Source organism: Gymnoscopelus microlampas (genome assembly GCF_963454915.1).
Source record: "Gymnoscopelus microlampas genome assembly, chromosome: 14".
NCBI lineage: Eukaryota > Metazoa > Chordata > Actinopteri > Myctophiformes > Myctophidae > Gymnoscopelus > Gymnoscopelus microlampas.
Genome location: NC_139951.1, coordinates 25237486 through 25257628, shown reverse-complemented (window position 1 = coordinate 25257628; position 20143 = coordinate 25237486). Strand labels below are relative to the sequence as shown.

At 44.5% G+C, this 20143-nt stretch overlaps 1 protein-coding gene across 1 annotated transcript in view; it reads right to left on the bottom strand.

Annotated features, from left to right (window-relative positions):
* The window catches only part of fam20cb (FAM20C golgi associated secretory pathway kinase b), a 75814-nt gene extending 58793 nt beyond the window's left edge, over positions 1 to 17021 (bottom strand). Inside the window, exons 1-3 of the mRNA XM_084078514.1 lie at positions 15537 to 17021; positions 14521 to 14696; positions 9089 to 9167 (exon numbers count right to left, since the gene is read on the bottom strand). Of these exons, the coding sequence (XP_083934640.1) occupies positions 9089 to 9167; positions 14521 to 14696; positions 15537 to 16093 (812 nt within the window). The 5' untranslated portion in view covers positions 16094 to 17021. The remainder of the gene's footprint in view (positions 1 to 9088; positions 9168 to 14520; positions 14697 to 15536) is intronic.
* Between the last annotated feature and the right edge of the window lie 3122 nt (positions 17022 to 20143).

Below are 20143 nucleotides of genomic sequence, written 5' to 3'. Positions count from 1 at the left end.
TTTATGAAAGTAGGTAGCTGATATATTGCACTTTTACCTTAGCGCTAGGTATACTCTTAGTTGCTTGTTTTAGAAGAAAATGCACTTAAGACTTCTGGTGATTAGTAGTTTCCTTGCCTACCTATGTTGAATGCACTTACTGTATGGTAAGTCGCTTTGGATAAAAGCGTCTGCTAAATGACTGTAATGTAATGTAATGTAAAAAAGAATATATATTCAGTTTTGAACGTCAACATGTATGGAGATACAGTATGTTTGTAATCAGGAAATGAATGAAAATGTACAATAAATATAAACCTTAAGCTTAAGCCCTACTGTATGTATAAACCATTTTTACTGGGAAACAAGCTCGTATCCACAACAATCTATTCATGGCACCGTCCGCACGCCCCGGGAATTTCATTGATCTGAACAAATACACGGTAATGTATGCTATGAGCGCTGGGATTAATAACTTGAATGCAATGCACTACAGAATATACCCAATTATTCTTGAGGTAACACAGAAATGGCTCACGTCAGGGCTGAGTGTAACTAGGTTCGGCAACCATCACCACAACAAATGTCTCCTAAATCCCAACAGTATTCTGAAAAAACATGTTTCTATATCAGTGGTTCTCAATCTTTTTCATGTCAAGGACCCCCAAAATGTATTTGGCCGCCGACCCCCATCTCAAAATATTTTGTTCCAGGGACCCCCAGAAGCAAAGATTTGAGTTACAAATGTTCGCTTTAAAATAATGTATATTGAAATATTTGCACATATTTTCACTATTTAAAAAAAATAGCAGATCTACAAGCTCGTAGTGCGGCACTCGGTGCCGCGCTATGAGCTTGTATATCTGCTATTTTTGAATAGCCAAAGTGTAAAATAAAGCATTTTTTAGCTCAAATCAAAAAGTGACACAGATGCGTTCCAGATATTTATTGGCTTTGGTTTGAGGGGTACTTCGCAACAGTACTGCCCCCCCGAGCCCCCCCACTCTGTCGTTGCATTTTGCACTGTGCCCCGACTGCCCGTGTTTCCTCTATTTTCCAAGCGGGCCTGCACTCATCACATGTGCTCTGAATGACTTGTCCCGGAGCCATTCACATCTTTTATTTCCTGACTCAAAGTCAAAGCGCAGGCACGGAGGACCTTGTGAATATAGTATCACACAATAAACAGGGCACAACACAGAAGTGTGCGCCCATGAGCGCAATTACACACATGGACACACACACACACACACACACACACAAACAGTTCACAAGTACTTTATTTTTAATATTTGTATTGATATAATTTAGCTAACACTATTTCTTTCATGGTAAGTTGAGATGGGAAACATTTTTTTGGCATTGTTCCTTCTGCTACAGTACATCTACTAGTTTGTTTGTGTTTAATGAAGTAAATGTCATTTCTCAGCAGTGTGTTAATACATCCTGCAACCAATAACTTTCGCTGATACTATACCAAATACACACAATAAGTGAGTTCCAGACTACCCAAAATTCATCAGAAATGGAATTCTTCAAAAACACATCTCATCCTATCCACAGAACTGCAACTATGATGCAAGCAAAGAGTTTGAAAGGATGCTCAGACGTGTTTCACTTTCATGCCTGCAATCATCTTGTCCGACAGAGTAGGTGCCATCATATCTTTATAGCTTTTAGCATCACATTGGGCGGGAAGAGATCCAGTAGAACTAAAAGACCAGTCATTTTATGTTTGGTTGCACTCGGGTATTGCGCTCTGAAAATAGCTGATCTATAAGCTCACAACGTTTTGCGTGTGCGAGCGTGTGCGAGTTTGGCGTTTTGCGTGTGCGAGCTTGTAGATCAGCTACGCACACGCACACGCACACACACACACACACACACACACACACACACACACACACACACACACACACGCAGATACATGATACATGCATGCGCAAACAGACTGCTTGTGCCCCCATACAGTACGTGTACAAAATAACACAAATACAGTACACACGCATATGATCAACAAACACACACACACACACACACACACACACACACACACACACACACACACACACACACACACACACACACACACACACACACACACACACACAACACATCCAAAATACACACATAAATGGAACAATGGGTAATGGAGACTGGAGAGAGAGCAAGAGAGCGCAGCAGAGAGCAAGGTTGGTTGTCCACCGAGAAGTTATATTTGTTTGACATCCTCATCTCCCTGAGCTTTGACAACAGACGAGCAGAGCCCGCAGACAATCGCTGCCATTGTACTCCTCTTTTCATCTATTTCCCTTTTGTTCCATCTCTCTACCATTCGGGGACAATCCGTGCCGCCATAAGCAAAGATAATAGGATTGTTTTTTTTGTTCATGCGTGCCCTGCCCTTTTCACACAAAGTTTCCTTTACTCTCATTCTCCATCACCTCCCAAGACTGATGTGTGTGTGAGCATAAAAGGCAAATGATGGAAGGGCGGGGGGGGCAGCTGTAATGCTGCAAATTTACCCCATTAAAATTTTCATGTTTAATGCGAGGCGTGTTTTCCTCGGGGCCGTTATTTGTGCAGCTGTCACCGCATTATCGACACAAACGAGGCGACATTATTTGCCTGTTCGTCTCTCGGCGCCCAGATGTGTCAATCAACCCAGTACTCAAGGGACCCCCCCCCAACTCAGCGTTGGCCGGATATAGATTTTGTTCAGTAGACAGAGAGAGAGAGAAGGAGAGGGAGGAGGAGACAATAACAGATAGCTCACACAGGGGCACATTTTGGATTGATGTTCCGTGTGACTCAGCCATCGGCCCCCCCTCTCTGATTGACAAGCAATACAATTAGGAAGGAGCGAGAGAGGAGGAAACGGAAGCTTGTTATAGCGCTCATCATCACTCCCGATCCTCCCAGACCACCCTCTCTCTGGTCTCTCCACTCATCAGCCTAATGGCTTCTCTCTCTCTGTGCGCTTCCAGACTAATTTCAATGCACATACAGTATGACGTTCACACCAATACAAAGGCCAGGATAATGACACCAGACAGACAGGCAGATGTGCAACAGAAAAACAAACGGACAAAGAGACAAGAGGGAGGGAGGGAAAGGGTGAGGGAGAGAGTGAGAGTGAAAGAAAAGCGACTGACTAAGAAAGTGAGACAGACAGACAGACAGACATGCAAACTGGGGCAGCAAAACAGGCAGCATTTCAGTCAGCACTGCGCCGTTGCCCAAGCCAAGATACCCATGTTCAAAGCCAAGCTGTGAACTTCAAAATATAGTGTATCTGTGACACAAAAATGTTCAGTGCAAGTGCCAAAATAATAAGAAACCTATATGGCTGTGAGTCACCAAAAAGCATTTTCTTACAGTAGGTATGGAGGCGAGGTTTGATGTGAATATTTGTAACCATGATGATTCAAAGCAGAGATTCTTACCACAGTACCAGACAAAGGCCCAATTTCAGAACTCAACCTTAACCCATTAAGACCTGAAGCCGATTCTACAAATGTCTTCTAAATCCCAACAGTATTCTGAAAAACATATGTTTCTATATCAGTGCTGCTCAAACTTTTTCATGTCAAGGACCCTCAAAATTATATGTATTTGGCCGTGGACCCACATCTCAAAATATTTTGTTCCAGGGACCCCCCAGATGCAAAGATTTGAGTTAAAGATGTTCACTTTAAAAATATATATATATTCAAAGATTTGCACACTTTCACTCTGTGCCGCGTTACGAGCTTGTAGATCTGCTATTTTTGAATAGCCCAACGAAATCTAAAAATGACACGCAGATGCGTTCCCGTGGCCTGAATGAGCTTAAGATTTGAGGTGAATATTTTTCTACCCATGATGATTCAGAGCAGAGATTCTGACCACAGCACCAGACAAAAGGCCCAATTTCAGAACTCAAACCTTAAGCAATAATAGGTTGAGGGGGCAGCGGAGATGATGAGGAAAAGGTTATAGGCTGAGTCACCTATAAACCTCATCCAAATTGAACGGCACTTGTTGTGACGGGTAGGCTAAACTGTAGCGCTGTTTTTGGTCTCTCTATCCACACAAGGGGTTGAGGGTGTGAGCTTGTATTTTTCTGAAAGTGTTACCTCATAAAGGTTATCCGGTCTCATAAAGCCCCCGTCTTTATACCAAGACGGGGCTCAGCTGGAAAAAGGCTTGTGTTAAGAGTAGGTTTAAAGGACCATACCGGTGGTCTGGCATGTTGAGCACATTCACTGTGACTCACAATGTACTCAACATTACAGGCGACTATTTTCCAAAGCATGCCGTGGTTAGTTTGATTTTGGAGGAAGCCATTGGAATCAATTCATCTCAGTACGGTATGATAATGAACTCGCAGAGACTTGAAACTTGCTTGAGAATAGGTAATCCTACATATCCAATTTCATCGCATGGTTGTAATTTTGGTAAAGTTACATTATCTTAGCATTCTTGATATATTTGAAAGTGCAGATTGATTTGAAACATGTAGTAAAAACAGAACACATGAGATCCTCCATGATTAAGCGTGCAATGAACAACATCGACTCAATTATACAAGTTAGTTCGGTAATGTCATAAAGATGTTGGATTTTTTTTAAACACGCACATAATCTAACAAAGGCATTAACAGGAAAGTGCCACAGAGATTCTCAAAGTGGGGTCCAGGGACCCCCAGGGGTTCTTGAGGGGGCTCAAGGGGGTCCCCAGCAAGATGAGGTATAGCTGAAACATTTAAGCTCCTATTTTATTTTTTAGCTATTCAAAATTAGCCGAAATTAGCTAATTTCGAAAAATGTTGACACATTTTCGATACACGTTGACAAATCTTCTCTGGCACAAAATCTCTTCATATTGGGGTCCGTACGCCAAATACACATCAAATTGGAGGTCTGTGACATGAAAATGTTTGAGAATTGCTGATGTACGACATACTGTACGGCCAAAGCTGTTGTATTGATGCTGATATGGTCCTTTAAATGCACATCCCATTTGTCCTAAGCTTTGTGAATAATTCATTCATTCATAATTCAACAACTTATGAACATATTTTCCACCCGCCCCCCTTGCTAATGTGCCAATAAACCCAATGTCTGACCCTGCTCTTCATACAGCATGTAGTGTACTGTAGATGACTGACAGGATCGGTAACATACAGCCCCCACCTCTCTTAAAGCACAAACCTGCCCACAGTGAACAGAACAGGACCACTGACCAGAGACTGTCATCGTCACTTCTCTCTCTTCTCCCTCTCGCTCTCTCTCTCCACAAAAGAAGAGCGAGGAGTGGAGAAGAAGAGGAGAAGCAGGATAGCCAAAAGGATCAATACGGCACAGCCTGCTATTGGATTTCTGCAGCTGTGCCATTCAGCAAAAGAGTGAGAAACACACAGAGAGAGGAGAGAGAGAGAAAGTGACAAACTCAGAGAAAAAGAGAGTAGAAATAGTGATAGCGAGACAGCCGGAGAGAGAGAGAGGGGAAAAGTGTGAGACTGTGATGGGAGAAAGAGAGAGAAGATAAAGGAAGCGAGACGGATGGGGGGGAGGGTTGCCAGATCTGCTTATTATAATTCCCCCGCAAGATTTTATTTGAAAATAGCCGATCTACAAGCGCACGACGCGTCGCATCGCGACGCCTTGTGAGCTTGTAGATCTGCTATTTTCAAATTGGAAATAATAATAATAATAATAATTGGTTTTCCTAGACCTGGTTGCTTGTTTCTCAACTTGTTGCTTGTTTCTCTCACAGAATCTGGCAACACTGGATGGGAGGGGGGCGGGGGAAAGAGCAACTGAAGGGGAACAGGTTCCTTTCTATGGAAGGTGGCCGTGGTGTTACACGGCCAATGGTTATACTCTATACATGCCCACCACCCTGCACTGGCTGCCTTCCTGCCCCCCTGTCTGTCCGTCCGCCTGCCTGATTGCCTGGTACGCATTTTGTGTTAAGAGTTTGAGAGGAGCAAGCGCATGAGAGGAGCACACAGGCTGGGAGAAGTGTTTGATCTCCCCGGCCCCCTGCCTCTTTGATGCACCAAGTGGAAACACACTGCAGACTGGAGGAACGGAGAGAGGGTAGATAGTGCGTGTGTGTGCGTGTGTGTGCGTGTGCGCGTGTGTGCGTGCATCTGGACTCAGCTACGGAATTAATTAATATGAAGTGTGCGACGATGACTATGCAAATCCGTCAAGACTTTGCCTGCAGTCCACACTGAGAATATCGTACATACAGTATACATCCCAGCATGGGCTGGGTAAAATATTAAGGGTATCCAGACATGATGAAGGCTCAAAATCCTTCCTGAACTCACCCGCATGAGGATTAATGGAACATCTGAGCCGCAAAAAAAAGCCTCATGTCCAGCCATGTCACCGTGGGGTTTTCCACAAATTATGACATTTTAAGGTTCACTCTGGGGTCCGACATAGCGGGCGGAATGCTAAGATAATCCAGTATTCAAACGGTGCAGAGCTGACAACTCCTTCTGTATCCTACAGTTTCTTCTCTTCTTGCATGGTCTACATGTCTTCAGTTCACCTCTCTAAACGTCTCTCTTCTTTAGTCCTTGCACCTCACCTCTCTCCTCTCCGATTTCCTACATCCACCTTCGTCATTGACCTGTCTTACTGACCGAGTTAACGTTTTTGGGGGGTTGTGATGAAACTCAGGGTTATTTTTCTACGATGTGTAGCTTGTATGTATAGGCTGGGGTCTCTATACCAGTGGTTCTCAAACTTTTTCATGTCAAGGACCCCCAAATTGACACTTATTAGCCCCCGGACCCCCATTTGAAAAAGATATGCCAGGGACCCCCATAGGAGAAGATTTCTTACGTCTCTAGCAGTGATTCTCAACCATTTTAATTTCAAGGACCCCCAGTTTGACATGCATTAGGCTACGGACCCTCATCTAATGGCATGTCTATCTCTGGGACCCCAATTTATATCGTAAAATCAATTATAATTTAACTCTGAGAGTGTACAAATGGAACCAAATGGACCCGTTAGGGTCCATTTGGTTCCGTTTGTACACTCTCAGAGTTACAGACCCACAAGGGTCCATTTGGTTCCATTTGTACACTCTCAGAGTTACAGACCCATAAGGGTCCATTTGGTTCCTAACTATGCATCATTTAGCTGGGGACCCCCTGGAACTCCCTCAAGGACCCCTGGGGGTCCCCACTTAGAGAACCAATGCTCTACACACATACCACAATACCACATGTGGGAAAAAACCTTACCCTGGGATTTAAAAAAAAACTCCCAGCCTCATGCAATTAGCAAATTGCAGCAGTTCGATACTGAGACTTTGATTGATTCTTTTGCAATTAAGCGTGCGGTCCTCGTCCCCAATTCCACCCCCCCCCCCCTTCCTCTTCACTTTCCTCTCTTTTATCCTCCATCCTCTCACCTCTATCTCATCTCCTCATCCTCTCCTCCTTCCTGACCTGTCAGGATGATTTCAGGCCTGTTGTGTCTACCCTGACTTAACACGGCGTGACTGGAGGAGTAATTACGACAGCCTCTGAACAGCATTTGCCTCCCCCCTTGGTAACCTCGCCGCCTATCATCATCCTAAAGGCTTAACCCTGGCTCTCCACGCTCACACACACGTTGGGGAGGGAGGGACCCAGACAACATACAACCCGTGCGGCAGGAAAAACCATTAACCCGCAATTAAATTACCCTCCACCTAACAATGGATGAGTGACATTTAAATCCGACCAATCGAACGGCAGGGGGGATTAGGCAACAATGAGCCGCGCGCCTCTCTCTCGGGGGCGTCTTATCGTCTAAATATGACAACCTGGATAAAAGGCGGCGGCGGTTAGTTGAGTGCTTTGCCGTATCTACTGGTGAAGCAGATTTTTTTTTAACCATTAGTCAGACTCATCTTTTGTACGTGGGTAAGCCAAGGAGCCCAGGTGTGTTACACAGGGCGAAGGAACATAGCTTAGGGTAGCATTGCATTGCATTACTTCTGTGGTGGCTTTTCTTTGCATGAGTCACAAATGATACGCCGTGGCTTGTCTAGTTTGAGACGCTCGTCTTAAAGTGGTCAGACACACTAAAACCTTTTTGTTTTCTTTTAGGTATTAACTGAGATCTAGGTGTTGTTTGAGGTAGCAGGCAATAGTAGTTCTAGTCATTATATCAAACAATAAAATGCACAGGCCCAGGCTTAACGCACAGGCTTTAGGAAAGAAAAGAAAGAAACAACGGACTATTGCAGTAACGGCGCCGAAATACTATATCCTGGGGCTGTCGAAATTGAGCTACATCATCAGAAACAACAAATCAGTCCTGGGGGGGGGGGGGGGGGGGCACCGAACCTGGTTGTAGGAAGCAAGGGTACCACAAAGGGTTAATCCGGCCCTGAGGTGCCTCTATTGAACTGACAGTGACTCAGAAGGTACAGCAGCGAGTCTAGGAACCGTACGATGGCTACGAATAGTCTGGATGCAGAGCTCCCCCCACCCTCCACTGCAGCTCTATCATTGCATTACTATGGGTTGGGTGAAGTGATATGATGAATTTACCAATACAATAGAGTGAACATGTTTAACACATGTTTTAATCTCAAAACCGAGACAACTAAAACATTTGTACCGGTAATTTCCTTATCACTCCCTTTTGACTTGTGTGTGGTTTACTGACACTGAAAAAACAATTATGGGCATAAAACATGGAGGTACCTTGTTGAATTGTGTAAATATGGCTTTGAAAATCAAAGGCGTCTTATCGAGGCATGCTTGCTCCATAAATACCTGAGATAACATGTCATATCACACGGCTTTACTCTGTTTTCAGTGTGAGGTGAAGTTAACCTTGGAGGGCAGAGCCGACGGACTTGCATTTGACATAACAGGAGAGGAGATTAGTGTGTAGAGGAGAAAGGGCATGTGATAATGACCAAAAAATATAAAATATTGTTTTGGGGAAAGAAAGATCTAATAATACTTCATTGGCCTACTGGCAGTGTACACAAGAAATGTGCTGCTGAATAGTCTTAAATAATAGACTTTAAAAAATCGTAGCTCAGCAGGGGCACTGTAATATTCACCACAAAATTCTTATTCAAAGGGACAACAACTTACTTCATAGGTTTGAACAGAGCCTGTCCGTAGTTCTGGAAGGTCAGAATTAGCTTCAGCTGGGTGCCTCCAGATTTCATCGCTGTGGGGTTGACAGAGACAACGGTGTGATTAGCAATTGGCTGCAGGCTATGCGGATATTAACCACATGAGCCCCTAGTATCCAAATTCTGGGCATATCATAACAGATCTAAAAAAACAATTGTCACAGTATATTTGCACACAGATGAAAGTTTTCCTCTGCATTTTACCCATCCTAGGAGCAGTGAGCAAGCCGTTGGTTGTGGCACTCAGGGAGCAGTTAGGGGTTTGTGAAAGTGTCTTTCTCAGGGACACTTTAACACATTGCTGAGGCGTGGAATCAAACCTGGGACCTTTGGCTTCCCAGGCAGGCTGTCTAACCATTCAGCCATGGCCGCCCATATAATACATAGACCCCTAGAGGACCATGGTCAAGGAAGTACAGTATATTGGGTTTAAGTGGTTATGCCTGATTCATAGTTTGGTTGCGCGACACTCGTGTGCAATTAAGTATAACCACGGCTTTATGCTGTGGTTGGAGGATTGCCCTAATACTGGTATCATGGCGTCAGAGCAGGATTGTTTTGCAACAGATGCCCGTAATGGAATATTTATGGAGTAATGACACACATTGGTTACAGGAACATGCAACAACACCATATCGCAAAAGCAAGACGTGATAAGACTGGAAATCATGTCACAATTAAAGGTTGATCATAACTTCCGTCCTAGCAAAACACGGAAATGTCCTCATTTCTGTGCCGTGCGCGGTATACAATGGTTCCTGTTTTATAACGGCAAGACGAGTCAACAATGTTCACTGTTTGCAAGTTGTGTAATTGTGTGCGTGTGTGTGTGTGTGCGTTTGTGTGTGTGTGTGTGTGATATGAGGTTACGGTTAAAAATGGTAAACAAAATTAAAAAATGTTGTTCATAAAACTGCTGTCCTTAAATGTTGATGTCCTCAAGTGTATAGCAATACAAATGTGTGAGTGTGTGTGTGTGTGTGGTGTTTGTGAGAGAGAGAGAGGCGGTGGATGCTGATGTCACGTTGTTTGTTTGAAGGGAAGGGAGGAGGGTGAGGAGGTGAAGGACAGTCAGTGCCGTTCCACCACTGTTTACTCTCTCTCTCTCTGTCTCTGTCTCTCTCTCTCTCTCTCTCTCTCTCTCTCTCTCTCTGTAATCTCTAGGGGAGCTCCCTCTCTCTCTTCCTCTGTTGACCATCTCTCTCTCTCTACCAATCCTCAGCTTGTACCTAGTCATCGCCTGTCTTGCTCTTTCTCTCTCATTCTCTTGGTTCATTCATATCCTCACGCCTGTCCGTCCTAGTATATGAGACATCATACTGACTCGTTCTCTCTTTCTGTTGACATTCTGTTTATCCATCTGTTGTTGTTGTTTTTTCTCAGTACAGGGACAGGGACAGGGACAGGGACAGGGACAGGGACAGGGACAGGGACAGGGACAGGGACAGGGTAGGCCTATTTCATATTTCGGCTATTCAAAAACAACTAATCTACAAGCTCACAGTGCTTTGCATTGCGATGTGTTTTGAGCTTGTAGATCTGCCCAAAAAACGGAAACGTTCTGGGGAAAAAAAGGAACTTATTGTAGATTGTTGAACATTGTTACCTAATGTACTTTATAATGACATGCCCAAATAGGCACGCCAGGGTGAAAGTGGTTAAAGGACCACACCACCCATTTTCAGCCTATCTAATCTAATCAATCTCTGTTTCAAACGTTTTTCTTATGAATGCAAAAACAATGGCTTCTAAATCAGCACGCTAACTTTCCAGGAAGAGAAAGGCTATCGTTTCTATTAGCTTGGAATCCCCATCGATGACATCATTGGTAAACAGGTTTGTGAACTGTTCATAGCTCACCAATGAGACGCAGAGTAAGTAGGTGGAATTTGTGCCATCTTATAATGAGCATTAGTGAGGACCAATCATATGAAGATAAGGTTGAAAATGGGTGAAGTGCTCCTTTAAGCACTAAAATCTCTCATAAGACATTGGCAGAAACGACGACGGAGGAGCCAGCGGCCTGAACGATCAATTCCACACAGTGTTTTGGTGGCCTTTGGCTGGGGCCACGGCTTCTCTTGTTCTTCAATATGGTCTGCTCCTGGTGTTTTTCTCAGAGAAAACATTAGACAGCTCTCAGTATTGATCTAGGGGTCTTTTTCTATTTTTACTCAAAGTCAATGATGATGACAAGATAATGGCTTACAGGAGAAGACAAAAAGCGAGTTCAAGGCAAGCTCACGTCACCCACCGTGGGTGCGTGTGTGTGTGTGTGCGTGTGCGTGTGTGCGTGTGTGTGTGTGTGTGTGTGTGTGTGCGCTGTGCGAGTGTGTGTGTGTAAAGGATATTGAGGCTGTACGCATTGGTTTGTGATGGCGTCACATTGTACATGTGCATGAATGCCTATATGCACTTGTGAGCGTGATAATTAGTCAAACCAGAGTGTGTCAGGCCAAGAGTCATTGTGTAGAGCTGACAAGTAACACAGCCCATAGTGGTGTCATGTGGCGATCATGCAAATGCCGACACATTCACCATGTCCACCTACATCAACATCAACAGAACTGATTTCCCTATGGAAACGTCAACTGGCTCTTCCCTCTACGCATACAGTAAGGTTTTGCGGCATTGGCTTTTGCATTGGCAGGGTTCGTGTTGCACTGGGAGTATAGAGGCTAGGAGTGGTCCGATGAGACAATGAAATCTAAACCACATTAAGCAACACAAAGACTGGTTTCGTGAGGATGAAACTGCAACCAAAAAACTACAGCATACTGTATGACTTTCTTCTGTTACTATTTGTGTCAAATGAGTTACTGCTGCTGCTTCCAAACCGTTGGAATAACAAGGACTTGTATTTGTTGCACCAACATCATCATCTGTCCTTTCTAGAATACCCGGGAGAGATTGTAACAGATGTGCATTCCATGGATTGAATATGCCATTATTGGTACTAGTCGACGGCTGCAAGGTGATTAAGTCAGTTGCTTCTGGAACCACACATACTCCTGTCCTGGTGCCTGCTAGCACATTTCTACGGCACAGTAAAATCCAGAGCAGATAGTTTTGAAAAAAACATGATTTTACAGTGTGCCTCCTCTGTATATCTCCCTCTTAGATTTCATACCGTTCATTGCAGTAAGAAATAACATAAAATGACAGTGGGCCGCCCTTTCGCTTCCAAAGAATGATATGATCATTAAGAATTATGTAGATCACCTTCATTAATCCCCATGGGGGAAATTCTTTTTTTCACTCTGTCTTTGAACACCCAGGGCTTATAGACAGAGAAAGTGGAGAAAGATGGTGGAGTGATGGGCTGCCACATGGAGATGCCCGGGAGCAGTTAGGGGTTCGGTTCCTTGCTCAAAGGCGCACAATGCCTATAGGACAGGATAAACTGACACCTCTCCAGCTACCAGTCCATCCACACTCCACATTGTGGTCTGCGCTGGACCCTCCGGTTCCAAAACCACGTCCCTACAGACTGAGCTACTACAGTCCCATGTCAGTCTTGACTGCCCTGCATATCAATCTAGCCTACGCTGCATAAGTGGGCCGTGCTGTTGGCGATAAACACTGCTTAAAAAGGTTTAGTGTATAATACATCCAAGTCCCTATTCTATCCTTAAAACGTAGATAATCACCAACTGCTGCTGGCTTCTATTGGTATTCCACCCCAGGGTTCTGCTATGGCTCTGTAATTACTGGACTAGCATGTATTTAGATGGCCAAGCAAGCAAGCCTGAGAACAGCTTCAACCATCCATCCAGGCCCGAGAGACACACACAGAATTTACAGATGGAAATAGAAAGCAGAAACGCACAGAAGATACAGAGAGAAAACAAAGAAAGAAATTAAGACCTGCTTATTCTGTAATAATTGACGACACAGATCATATACCTTTTCTATACAGAGCTAATCCAAGTCCTCGCTAAGTATTTAATCTTAGCTCTAGGGCAATTGCGGGTTTGTTATTGTTGTGTTTTTCTTTTTTTCATTACTGGCAGATAAACCTGAAATCTGCTACTGCTCCTTTTTTTGAGCGTGAGATGTGCGTCTGAGATTCACATAAACACTTTTGGAATGTGGGAATATGGGAGATAATCCCCAAAAAATCTAATACTATATAACTAATGTTATATTCTACAGAACCTAAGCGTCTTGGTGTGGGCTTTCACCAGCCACGCTGGGTTCAGCGTTGCCAGATTCTGTGAGAGAAACAAGCAACCAGGTCTAAGAAAACCAGGCCAAAAGAAGCGACAATGGGCCACAGAGTACTTTAACATGTACATCAGCTATTTGAAAATAGCAGATCTACAAGCTCACAACCCATGCTTTATCCTTATCCTTACAACGTGTCGCGATTCGACGCGTTGTGAGCTTGTAGATCGGCTATTTTCAAATAAAATCTTGCGGGGAAATTATAATAAGCAGATCTGGCAACCCTGATGCTAGGTCCCCCTACTGGCAGTGTCCTCCAAAAGCACCTGTGGCTTTCTGTAAAAATGTCAGGGACTTGTCGTTCAAAGACGAAAACCTTCCATATGAGTTGGATCCAGTGAGTGAACAGCAGGTGTTTCTATTCTGCTCCATTTTCGTGGGAGGCCATGAGGGAACAACTTGCAGCTTATCGCCAGTCCCTCATCCAATATTGCAGGCCAGGAGACGGAGTATGTTGATCCCATTCAACATTGATTCAACATATCCAGCATGATTCCACCAGCTGTGTGTGTGTGTGTGTGTGTGTGTGTGTGTGTGTGTGTGTGTGTGTGTGTGTGTGTGTGTGTGTGTGTGTTATATGCACATGTTTGTTGCTTGTTGTGAGATAAACAGCATGCTTACCCATCAAACAAGCAGCCTCAATTTGTGGATCCATTTATCAGCCCTCCCTACAGCCTGATATGCCCAATTACCTCCCTTGACAAGAGCCTGAATCTTGCATTAACAGTAGTTGTTGTTACTGGATCTTATTGTGACATGTTATAAACAAGACATGTAGGATGTGTCATTTTCATCTGATCGGTTTCTCACTGTGAATAGAAAACAACTGTATGACAGCTGCTCTTCTCTCCCAAGAGACTTTCAACACTTCTGAGACAACTTAAGATTCAAGTACTTTTCATTATGTAGCCTGTGCACAATAATGACAACATAATATGATGTCCATTAGTGTTGCCGTCTTTTTGTGTTCAGAATGCATGCTATCCCTAACTATAGACACACAAAATGGCACATCATTTTTAAGAGACTACAATGGGGATGGCCGGGTTGGCCGGGTCGAAAACATGGTGAGGTTTCCACTGAGAAGATAATATGCAGTCAGGTGTTCAGGAGAGGCTTTTGAAAAAAAAGTATATCTAATGGTAATTTTAAATGACCCACCGACGCTGGTGATTCTCTGGGAGACCAGGTCCTTGAGCAGAGCATCGATGACCGGGTTGTGTCTGGAGTACAGCTCGTATCGATTAATCCCAATGTGGAAACGGAGCCAGTTGGGGTAGGACTCCGCCGTCAGCTCCCCTGTAGGGCTGAACTCCTCCACCGTGCCTTCACCATGCCTGGTGGTAGCAGGATGGGGGGATGTCAGTCACAAGGGAATAGAAGGGAAGTGGATTAAAAGGTTTTCAAACGGATGAGTTTGCTGCAACGGGTGAATGATGCATGCAATTGTCCATGTAGGCTATTACAGATGATGTGTAATAGACATGAGCTGTATGTGTACAGAATAAAGCCAACATGTTTTGATGGCTTACCTGGAGTTCTAGAAATTCAGGGATTTTTTAAAAATACATATGTTTAATTAGCCTATAGCTACATTGATCAGGTCATTGCCAACAACAAATGTTGCCACAGACTGGTAAAATGGGAAATGTATTATCTTAATTTAGGCTACAGTGTAGCTGGAACATGACAACTGGCCAATGACATTTAGGCCTGTTTATTTTTGCAACGTTTGTGTATAAATATATACACATGTGTGTGTGCATGTAGATATATACTATAACATTATATGGTTATAATTTAGTCATAGTAGTTTATACTAGGCCTATATACATTTATATTTTGGTAGATATTAAATAACATTATAATAAAGAATCTGTATTATAATTAGCTTACAATCAACTACGCCTATTCTTTGTATAAAAGGTGATATAGCCTACAGCAGTGTCTCTCAAAGTGGAATCTAGGGACTCTCTTGGTTCCCTTAGGGGGGTCTAAATTGACCCTTACAAGTCTGTAACTCTGACAGTATACAAATGGGTCCATTTGGTTCCATTTGTATAGTCAGAGTTAAGGGGAGACCTTCAAATGTAAAAGTTTGAGAACCATTGGCCTACAAGTCATATGTGTTTTTTATTAATATTTAACTTTTAACTTTTTTTTTTTTTTTTTTTTACCATTCCTGATTATCTGCGGCTTTGGGGTCAAATCTGATGTCCGTGTTGACGTTGAACAGCGTGTCCTCGTCCGTGAGCGACGGCAGGGCTCTTTTATACAAGGGATGTTCGTAGAGAGCCGACAACCTTGAACCTCTCAGCGTGGTCACTGCGGTGTCCGGGATCATGAACTGTCTCTTTTTGTCACCGAGATTCTGTCTCTTATTCTGCTGCAGCTCCAGCCGCCTGTAGCCCTCCGTCTTGTCCCCCCCGGTGCCGGGTCCCACTCCCCCCACCACCACCACGGGAGTCTTCTCCAGGGAGTGGGACGACACGTTGGAGCTGGGCTCGTTGCTGAAGTCCTGGAGGATCCGCAGGGTGTGCTTGTTAGGCCAGCCCTGCTTGCCCCAGCTCTGGGGCTCCTCGCTCGGCGTGTGCGAGCAGGAGCAGCCGCTGCCGCCGCCTCCGCCGCGCCGCTCCAGCTTCGGTAACAAGTCTATCATGATGTGCATGGAGCAGGCGACGAGGAACACCATGAGGATGAGCACGCGGAATTTGCGAAAGAGTATCATCTTCATCGTCTCGCGTTTGAGCAGATGCGAGAATTTACTGCAGATGATCAGCACGCAGATGAACAGGCTGACTACATCGCTGAGGATGTTGATCACGCTGGACGCCAGTCTGAAGAAATACACGTTGAACACGTAGTGACCATCTTCACTGGCCGTCTTCTTTGAGGAAATGTTTCAGCGTTCAAGGGCTGCGTGTTGTCAACATCGGATCAGACCAGACACCCGTGGGTCTGTGTGCGTGCGTGTGCGTGTGCGTGTATGTGTGTGTGTGCGGGCGAATCTCAGCAGCAAATCTCAGTCGCAAAATCACACGCAGTCACTCAGGTAAAACAGGTCCAATCGGTTCAGACCAACGGTCGACTTGCGCAAGCCATAATTCTCTCGCTCTCTCTCTCTCTCTTCCTCCTCTCTTATCCTACTTTAAACGTGATAACGTTAGATATCCTAGGTTATTATAACTGCAAAAAAAATCTACCAACTCGTCAACGTGGGGTAAAATTATCCTTTATAAACCTGCGTTTCCCAGAAGTGGGGAGGAGGGAGGGAGGGGGGCGCGCATCAGCCGTGGAACGGAACGGGTTATCTCGGATCAGATGGCAACGCAATGAAAGAAAGCGGCCCAGATAAAAAAAAAAACGTAAACTAACCACTCTCTAAACGATGTCGGATTGAAATAATGCTTTTTGGGGGAAAGGAAAGGAAAGTCCCGGGAAAAGTATAGCCGACGTGACTCATCCACCTCTCAGCAATCCAACATGCGTAACATTTTCACATTCCACATCATCATCGGATAGTCCCGACAGAGTGCCCGAGGCAAGCCAAAGAATATTTGAACACAGGTGCAGGTTCGTTCTTTCGTTTCCCTCAGGAGAGATAAGATAGACCCGGGCCAAGCCAAGGCAGCCTCCCCTTTTTTAGTGCTAAGAAAAGACAATCCGACTCTATTGCATGTGTGAATCGCGGGGTGGGTGTGTTAAATATTATGATGAAGCCAGGACTAGATCCAGCCTTTGCAGCAGCGTCACCGCGCCGAGATTGGCTGAGACGCGATGAGAGAGAGTCACTGACAGAGACAGCGAGAGAGACAGCTAGAGAGAGAGAGAGAGAGAGCGAGAGAGAGAGAGAGAGAGAGAGAGAGACAGCGAGAGAGAGCCAGGGTTGCCAGATCTGCTTATTATAATTTCCCCGCAAGATTGTATTTGAAAATAGCCGATCTACAAGCTTGTTGTGAGCGTGTAGATCTACTATTTTCAAATAGCTGATGTATATGTTGATGTGCACATGTAGCCCATAGTCGCTTCTTTTGGCCTGGTTTTCCTAGGCCTGGTTGCTTGTTTCTCTCACAGAATCTGGCAACACTGGAGACAGCGAGAGAGAGTGAGAGAGAGAGAGGGGGGGCCGGGGCAGAGAGAGAGGGAGAGAGAGGGAGGGGGGGCATGTGAAAGCTTGAAGTGCTCAGTGCTCGTTTGTATTCCTCTTGGAATGGGTCCTCGCTGCACATCCAGGCTGTGCAAGAAGAGGGCGTCTCATCCCACTGGCTGGCCAATATTCAATTCAATCTGCCGCAAAGCCCATGAAGCTCCTCTTCTTTTTCTTTTTTTTTTGCTGAAATTCATCTGTTGGAATCCCTTTGAAATTTCTCCTCTGAGACATGAGCCTCATCCGTCGATGATACATTATACAGGCCTATTAGACCGCTGCAAAGGGATAAAGATTGAGTTCCACCCTTCACTACATGCCACTCAGCAACGATCACATCTTAAATTTTCAATATTATCCAAACGCTGCATGAAATGAACACCATAAAGTAGCTTTCAGCACTGTGGTTCTCCGGGCGATCGATTAAAAAAAACACTATAATCCATCTAAGGGCCATCTTATGCTACAAGGGCCGCCCAGGGGCCTGACACTTTGGGGACCCATGGCCTGACCCCAGTGTTGTTAATATAATAAAAGTCTACTCAATAAAATAAGTCTATATGCTAGTATTATAGACATATTTTATTTATCTTTCGTAAACATAATTCTCTTAATTATTTGTTTTGTCTTATTGGAATGCTATGAACAAATACGGCCAGCCTATAGTTCAGACACTTTAGAAATGCATTTGTTGCACTCCCATCTCCTGTTAAAGAAATGTGTTTTCAATATACATTATGTATATTTTCATATTAAGGAGTCTCCTAAATGGAATTGGCCCTGGGCCCCTGCAAACCTATAGACCGGCTCCAATTCCATGTAAAAACGGAGGAATGTACAGTAGCCTATATACTGTAGGGAAAAAGACTGACTCCGTGATTTCCTCCTGCTACTCTGTTTGACCTTTAACCTATTAAATTATAATATACCACACCAATGATCATGAAAAACACACACAGCACTCTCCGATATCCAATCAGCACGCTAATGTTGCTCTTTATGGGTAATTGCCATGGCAATAAAGGCTGCATAGCGACTGAATTTGATGGTAGTTGTATGCTAGAGGAAAAAGCCAAGGAAATAAATAGCTTGAATGAACATATATATGGTATGCCGTGTATGCATGAGTGAACGATCATGATGATTAGACCTACCTTCCTAGATTAGTTCATAATTAACGCTCCGACCGTGCTAACACGACAGTGGAAGGAATGGCTCTATAAAAGAGGGCAACTTAAGATATGCTCTATGGAAAATTATTCATTGGAACAAAACATTGGTCGTGAATGTTAATGAACCTGTGGAGAAATAATTAAAACAGCAAGAAAATGATTGTTGTCAATTGGAAGCTGTAAATTATGTGTGTGTGTGTGTGTGTGTGTGTGTGTGTGTGTGTGTGTGTGTGTGTGTGTGCGTGCGTGCGTGCGTGCGTGCGTGCGTGCGTGCGTGCGTGCGTGCGTGCGTGCGTGCGTGCGTGCGTGCGTGCGTGCGTGCGTGCGTGCGTGCGTGTGCGCGTGCGTGTGTGGCACAGCAAGTGACAAGTGATTGGTTTATTCCCGTCTTTACCGAGCTGAGCCCTTCCCAGAATCAAGCACCAGGGTATCCAGTGACACGCGACAGGCCCGACAAACCTCCTCCACAGCATCATTGTCTATTGTGTTTCACATCGAGTGGGACAGAGAGAGAGAGGATCCTTGTCTCACTTACTCAAGGAAGCATTCCGCTAAATTACGGTGTAATGGAGGGTTTACATACAGCACTGCGCCGGCCAGTGACATTCGAGGCCTTTTTAACAGTGACTAATTCACAACAAAGGAGAAGGTTCATCAGGATTGCCTCTGTTGGTGTTTGATAACAATGATACCAGGGGGCGGACGAAGACAAAGCGGCCGCTTGTTGCCTCGGCCCAGATCTCATGCCAGCCGTTCCTGCCTGTGGCCTGCTAGCCCGAGGTGAAACAAGGCGGGAGATGAATGTGTATTGATGTCAGTCAGACATGGATCACAGCAGCCCAATGGGTCAATGATTCCTCACAAGGCTTGTCTTGTGCAATTTTCAACTCAACCTTTCAGGATGAATCAAGAAATCTCCTGTGTGTGTGTTTGTGTGTGTGTGTGTGTGTGTGTGTGTGTGTGTGTGTGTGTGTGTGTGTGTGTGTGTGTGTGTGTGTGTGTGTGTGTGTGTGTTTTTTATGTGTGGGTTTTTTCCCCTTCCACGGGGCTCTGCTGTTACGTCACTGTGGTTTCCCGCTCTCATTTTATAACTTGTCAGATGGCATTAAGTCTTCAGATCCAGTAATCAGAGCGGACGCCTGTGAGATGACGAGAAGCAATTAATTCAGATTAATATTCTCATCCCGCAGTGAATTATATCATTGGGCGGAAAATGTGTCACTCACACAACGGCAACTCTGTGACAGAGAGCTCTTCTGAAATTGCTAATGATTTTACTGACACCAGCGGCAAAGTTGACCAGCAATATTACGAGTCTCACCCCCTATAGTTTTGCATTAGATGTTTTTCGGCCAGACTTTGATTTAGAAATATATCTTTAGTCTCGATTGCCCCCTTTGACACAACCAGTAAAGTCTGTTAACAAGATGGGGACTTTAAGTTTCAAATTTTGCATCAGGGTTGG